General features: G+C 33.9%; 1 protein-coding gene across 1 annotated transcript in view; it reads right to left on the bottom strand.

Annotated features, from left to right (window-relative positions):
- LOC107101979 (plakophilin-3-like) overlaps window positions 1-2,153 on the bottom strand; it is a 27,675-nt gene extending 25,522 nt beyond the window's left edge. The window contains exon 1 of the mRNA XM_015401085.1: window positions 2,018-2,153. Within this exon, the coding sequence (XP_015256571.1) occupies window positions 2,018-2,020 (3 nt within the window). The 5' untranslated portion in view covers window positions 2,021-2,153. The remainder of the gene's footprint in view (window positions 1-2,017) is intronic.
- Between the last annotated feature and the right edge of the window lie 4,056 nt (window positions 2,154-6,209).

Raw genomic sequence — 6,209 nt, 5'->3', positions numbered from 1 at the left:
ACTCAAATTAAGGGTAAATACACTTAATTTAAGAAATTTTTACTTATTTCTAGATTGTTTTTGCAGTGTAAACATGTTGTTTTCATACCTGCAGCGTGTAACAAAGATCATTTCCTCCAGTGATCATTACCTGATTACAGCGGTAATCAGTTATCATGTCAGTCTGGCCCTCATGGCCACCTGCCCTGCATGTTGGGCAGATGCCCGTCACCTTTTAGATGTCTGCCTGCTTTAACACACCTGAGTCTAATAATCAGGTCATTAGCAGGAGGCTGGAGAACCTGACTGCATGCTGAGGAGGATTTGATTCAGGTGTGAAAGCAGAGACACGTCTAAAGACGTCCAAGACATCGATCCAGGAGGGAATCGAGCAATTTCCTCATAGATTCCTACACATAAATGACTTAAAATACGGGTAATTAACAAACCTCTGCAGCAACAATCAGGGCTTCACATTATCAGACATCTTACTTTTAAGGGTGACCAGTTTGTTTAGTCAAACCTCGTTGTTCTTTTGTTTTTTAACTTTTTTTTCTTGCCCTGATGCCAGTTCTATAGATATGCGCCTAGATCTGCACCACCAACAAACCCAAAAAGACGAAATAGGCCTCTCTAGCAGTAAGAGGCTGCAGAGGAGGATGTCATGTGATTCATTTTCTCCGAAGCAGAGACAAATCCAAAGCATGCAGGACGGTTCTGAAGATCAGGTCCATGTGACACCTTAAAGACCTCTAATATTTGTAGGATATTCATTTTTAGGCCCTAATAAAAAAAAAGCAAGATAAGAAACAATATAAGGAATGAGAAATAAAAGTGATTTCACTTCAAACTTCTGTGAGATTCTGTGACATTTTGTCGGCTGAAAACTTACACAACAGCTTTTGAGACGAGCTGCTTAAAATAAACAAAAACCTTCAAAATGATGAATGTAACACACCTTACCCTTAGGGGTAGGGTGTGTTACACTCTGGAAGCAGCCAAAGTAGAAGAGTTTTGATTTATGGTCCTGCAGGAGTAAGACTTCAGTTGGAAGTTAAGTTTAAAAAAATGTCTAGTTTTTGTGTGTTTTTTTTTAATAAACAGTCACCGCTTAGTGTTTTGTTGAAAGGCTGTGAAAAGGTGTGGCAATGTAGCACTCGGTTATTAAGCCGATGCCGCACCTTGGCTTTATTTGTTTGAATTGATGGGCGCTTAGCAACCGGAGTTATTGTCTCTATTGCAACATTAAGAGTAGCTAAAACGTTCGCCGCTCATCATGTTCTGGGATTCTACCTGTTTGTTATTTCTCTTTAATATTTGTGATAAAAAAAGGACAAAATATGGCATAGAATAAAACTATAACATCTTTCCTTTGATTAAGGCTTCCTCTCCACCAATCACTTTGTTTCCATGGTAACGGGAGATCCTTGTTGTGCAGCTATACGTTGGAATAAAAGGAGGGGAAACCAAGAAGTTTAAGCCTTTTTTCCCAAACAGGATATTCTGAGGATTTTGGATTTTCTGAAATTAAGTTCAAATCAACAGGTTTGCGTTTATAAAGATGGAGCAGCTTCTGTAAGTAATCTGAGTAAACGATCTTCCTCCATAATCAACCTTTAAAATGGGAATTAATGTTCAAATAATTGGAGTTTTATTAAAAGTACATTTTTAAAATAATACCCTTGAAGCTTTGCATTAAACTTGCTTTTCATCTTTATGCATTTTATTATTATTTTTTGATATAATCCTCTAATCTTAAGCATTTTCGTAGGATGTAAAAGAGCATGCATCATAATTAACCAGAATGAAGGCATAAAACATCAGTTTGTTTATCTGATCTACCTGATCACTTTCTAGATCTGAATTACTAAAATGCCTGAACTGCTATTCAGAAGTATTTTATTCCATATTTCCATATAAGCACAAATTAGTTAATGCAGCAAACAATAAGGCTGAAATTTAAAGAGATGCATTTTAAATTTAGGATACAAAAGAGCATTAAAAAAAGTAAAAGTTTGTTGTAGAAGTTGGTGCTTACCATGACCACTGAGCAAGACGTCGTCCTCTGAGTTATTTCACCTGAACTGATCCCATCTAATGGGCGTCACAGCGTAATATAGGCGATAGTTACCGCCCTTATTTTAAATTCACTATCCTTGGAACAATTAAAGGACAAAACGTTTTAGACCAAATCCTGCATGACATCACAGGGTGTGTTGAAGAAGAAAAAAAAGAGGGACGGACCACAAACGGTGAAGAAGTTGAGAAAAAAAACTGAAAGATATTTTTTCTTTTACCTGAGTTGTTTTGCAAAGTTTTCAATAAGATTCATCTTTATCATTATGACTTATAATTCTCCTTAGAATAAGACTTATCAGCCTTTTTAATGGAAGTGGGTTTTTGCTTCATTTTGCTGCTGGTGATTCATTCTGGGCGGCTGGAAAAAATCTGAGCAGAAGTTTCACTGATTTTCAACGTGTGAGCGTCGGTTAAAAACGAATGTGACTCAGACCAGGTGTGTGTCTGCGTGTCAGCGTGAATATCCAGGACAGTAATGACAGAAAAGCTTCTGCTTGTTGCGTCAGGAATCAGGAACGTTTGCAGCGTCCAGAGTTTGATTAAAAACTGTTCACTCAGCTGGATAAAAACTTTTCAGCTGTAAACCAAAAGTATTTAGGGTTTTCCACTTGCTTCCTTTCACATTTCTTCAAATTTCATTACACTACTCTGCGAAAATGTTCTGAAAATGAGCAAAAATGTCTTAAAATAAGTGTATTTACCCTTAATTTGAATAGGAAAATAAGATTATATGCCAATAAAAGGAGCATTTTTAACATTAGGATTAGATAATTACACTGCAAAAAAAGGAAAATCTATACAAGTGTAATAAACTTGAATTCAGCATTTTGGTCTTATTACATTTGTTTTTCAATGTATTTTCTTGGTAAGACTGAATATTGTTAAGATTATTTGATTTGTTTTAAGAAAATTAACTTTTTTCATCCTAATTAGATAATACAACTAATTCTGAGCAGCTGTTTTCTGAAAATAGCACACATTGCAGACTGAGTCACGTTAACATTTAGACTGTGAGGTCATTTTTACTTGTTTCAGGACAATAAGATAATCAGTATTAACCTGTTTTAAGAAATGACCTCATCTCATAAAGATATTCCAGCTAATCAAATCTGATTGCATTTAAATTGATTGGGTTCACTGGAAAAACAATCTAGAAATAAGTAAAAAGTTCCTTAAATTAAGTGTATTTACCCTTAATTTGAGTAGGTAAATGAGGTAGTTTGCCAATGAAATGAGTTTTTTTTTCTCTTAAAATAAGATAATTAGATAATTTGAACTTTAAATAAGACAATGCAATTGTGTTCTCTAATATTAAGTGTAAATTGTCTTGTTCCATTGGCAAAATGTCACTTTCACCTCCTCTATCAAGGAACAAATGCACTTAATTTAAGAAATAATTACTCATCTAGATTTGGATTTTTTCCAGTGTTATTGAGATGATTTAGCTTTGAGATTCTGAACCTCACCAGTGAACCATTCACTGTTTGCAGAACAAAGTAAACTACAATACATCATAGATATGCTTATTATAATAGAAGCTCTGCCTTAAAGGGGAACGCTGATTTTTTTTTTACATTTGGCCCTTAATTTTACATTATTACATCATGTTCTATGAGTTTTGTGTCATTTGGAGCCGTTCTGAAGATATTCCGTTAGGTTATATCCAGTAACGTCTTCCTATGGGCAACGACTTGAAGGCACAAATTAAACTGTTCATCATTTATTCTTTATGGTACGCCAGCATTCAGAACATGGAGGCCAATCACTGTCCCCCAGACATCCACCGTTAGATTTTTCATATTTTTATCTTTTGAAAACGAAGCGGCGCGTGTATGACGTCATCCGCGTGCGCCGGCTACCGTTCATTCTTCCTGTCCGCTGAACTGCTGCTAGCTTTCCTCTCATGCCTGGAAGATGTCTAGTGCTGCTACCACAGATGATCTCGCTCTCCAGATGAACGATTCAGATGAGCTAGAATGAATAGAATGGGTAGCGATTCTGCTACATCACCATCTCTTCATTGTTTGGCCTCTGCAGCCCTCAGCTTTTTTTTTTTTTTCGCTTAATTCTGTGACATTTCTGCTAAAATATTAACAAAAAAACGTTTAGAAGTTTTTGTCAAGTGTACTTTTTCCCATACATTCACCACACCTAGATAATGAAATTAATTCTAAGAAAAACAGACTAGTTTTAAGCCTTTAAATGAACTGGTATCAAGCACATTTGCCTTGTTTTAAAGCCTGCTGTATGCTTGTTTTGAGCGATAATTGTTAGAGGACATTTCATTCTAAGCAATAATGACTAATAAATGAGAATAAATTGCTTAAAATAAGACAAAAAATCTTAATGAGTAAAAGAAAAAGTAGATTTTTATACCTGATTTAAGTTTTTTTTGGATGCTTGCTACTCGGATATTATGTTCTTGTCTCATTTGCTTGCTGCACTAGCAGATTATTTTGCTCAAAATAAGCAATTATTCACTTAAAACACTTTATTTTTTTTTCTTATTTTTTAGAAGGCATTTTTTGTTGTGTAGTTATCATGCAGTTGAAAGAAGAAACTGCAGTTATTTTTCTCTTATTTTAAATGTAAATTGCAAAGTGATTAGCGAAGTTATTGTCTTTCCTCCTCAGAGGATATTATATTATCTAATTATCTTATTTTAAGAGCAAACAATCCATTAACCAACTCAGATTAAGGGTGAACACACTTCATTTAAGGAAGTTTTACTTATTTCTAGATCGTTTTTCCAGTGTAAGTGGCGGTTTTTACTGTAAGGATTGTTTTTATTCTGATATTAATAGATTCGGAAAAGTGATTCCTGAGCAGAACTTTATTTTTAAGCATGGTATTTATTTAGAAGTATTTTTTCATCTATTTTTATCTTAAAATAACAAAACTTGTACAAAACACTTTCCTGCTTGCAGGCTTTCTAATCACACTGGAAAAACGATCTAGAAATAAGTTAAAATTTCTTAAATTAAGTGTATTTCCCCTTAATTTGAGCAGGTAAATGAGATAGTTTGCCAATGGAATGAGTATTTTTACTTTTAAAATAAGATAATTAGATAACATGCACTTGAAAAAAGACAATGCAATTGTGTTTTCTTATTTTAAATCTACATTCTCTCGATCCATTGGCAAAATTCTCTTTTAGCTTCTTAATTCAAGAACAAATGCTCCTATTTTAAGAAATAATGACTTATCTAGATTTAGATTTTTTTTCAGTGCATAAAATCAATTATTATGATTAAAGAATTACTAAGAATGTGAGTAGTTTTTTTTTTTGTTCTTTACCAAATACTTTTCTTAGATTTTACTTGAGTAATTTCTTGTGTAAAGCCAACAGTTGAAAGTAGAGCTATTCTTAGTAGAGTGCAGTTTTTGGGTGCTCTTCCCACCTCTGGCATGCAGGTACTTGTACTTCCAGCCTGGAGTCGTTACTCAGACCACTTGGTCTGATCAGACCTACTGTATTTCAAGACTGAGCATGAACGATTCGTCATGTGAAAAGATTAGAAGCATAATACAGTAACTGTAGAGCACAGAGGTTAGAGTAAGCTGCCTATTGGGATTTTATTCACTGCTTTTGGACCAGAATAAACTTCATTTGAATAAATAACTAAAATGTATTTGATGGACTCCAGTCTTTTTTTTTTTTTTATTGTTTTCTTTAAAGTCGGATATTTTAAAAAGCAGGACAGACCTACTGTAGCAAAGTGTGGACTGCAAAAACGATCTAAAGAAAAGTCAAAATGTCTTAAATTAAGTGTAAAATAAAGTAAGATAATCTGATAAAATGCACTTGAAATAAGACAATAAAATAGTTTTCTCTTATTTTAAATGTAAATCATCTTGTTTTATTGGCAAAGAGTCTCACATTCTCAATTCAAGAACAAATGCACTTATTTTAAGAAAAAATGAGTCATTTAGATTTACATTTTTTGCAGTGTAGAGTTTAGGGATTATTTCTAAACTGTATATTTGTTCGTTTTAAACCCTCTTTCCAGACTAATCAGCCTCTACGTTTCAGCTGCTCTGCATTAACCTTCATCTAACTACATTTTAGTTAAGATTATTGCTCATATTAGGGCCGGGCAATTAATTGCAGTTGCAATCGAAACGCAATTTAAAAAAATGCAATTTTCAAA

The sequence above is a fragment of the Cyprinodon variegatus genome, unplaced genomic scaffold, assembly GCF_000732505.1.
Source record: "Cyprinodon variegatus isolate N-32 unplaced genomic scaffold, C_variegatus-1.0 Scaffold1181, whole genome shotgun sequence".
NCBI classification, from domain to species: Eukaryota; Metazoa; Chordata; class Actinopteri; order Cyprinodontiformes; family Cyprinodontidae; genus Cyprinodon; species Cyprinodon variegatus.
This window is presented reverse-complemented; position numbering and strand designations above follow the sequence as displayed.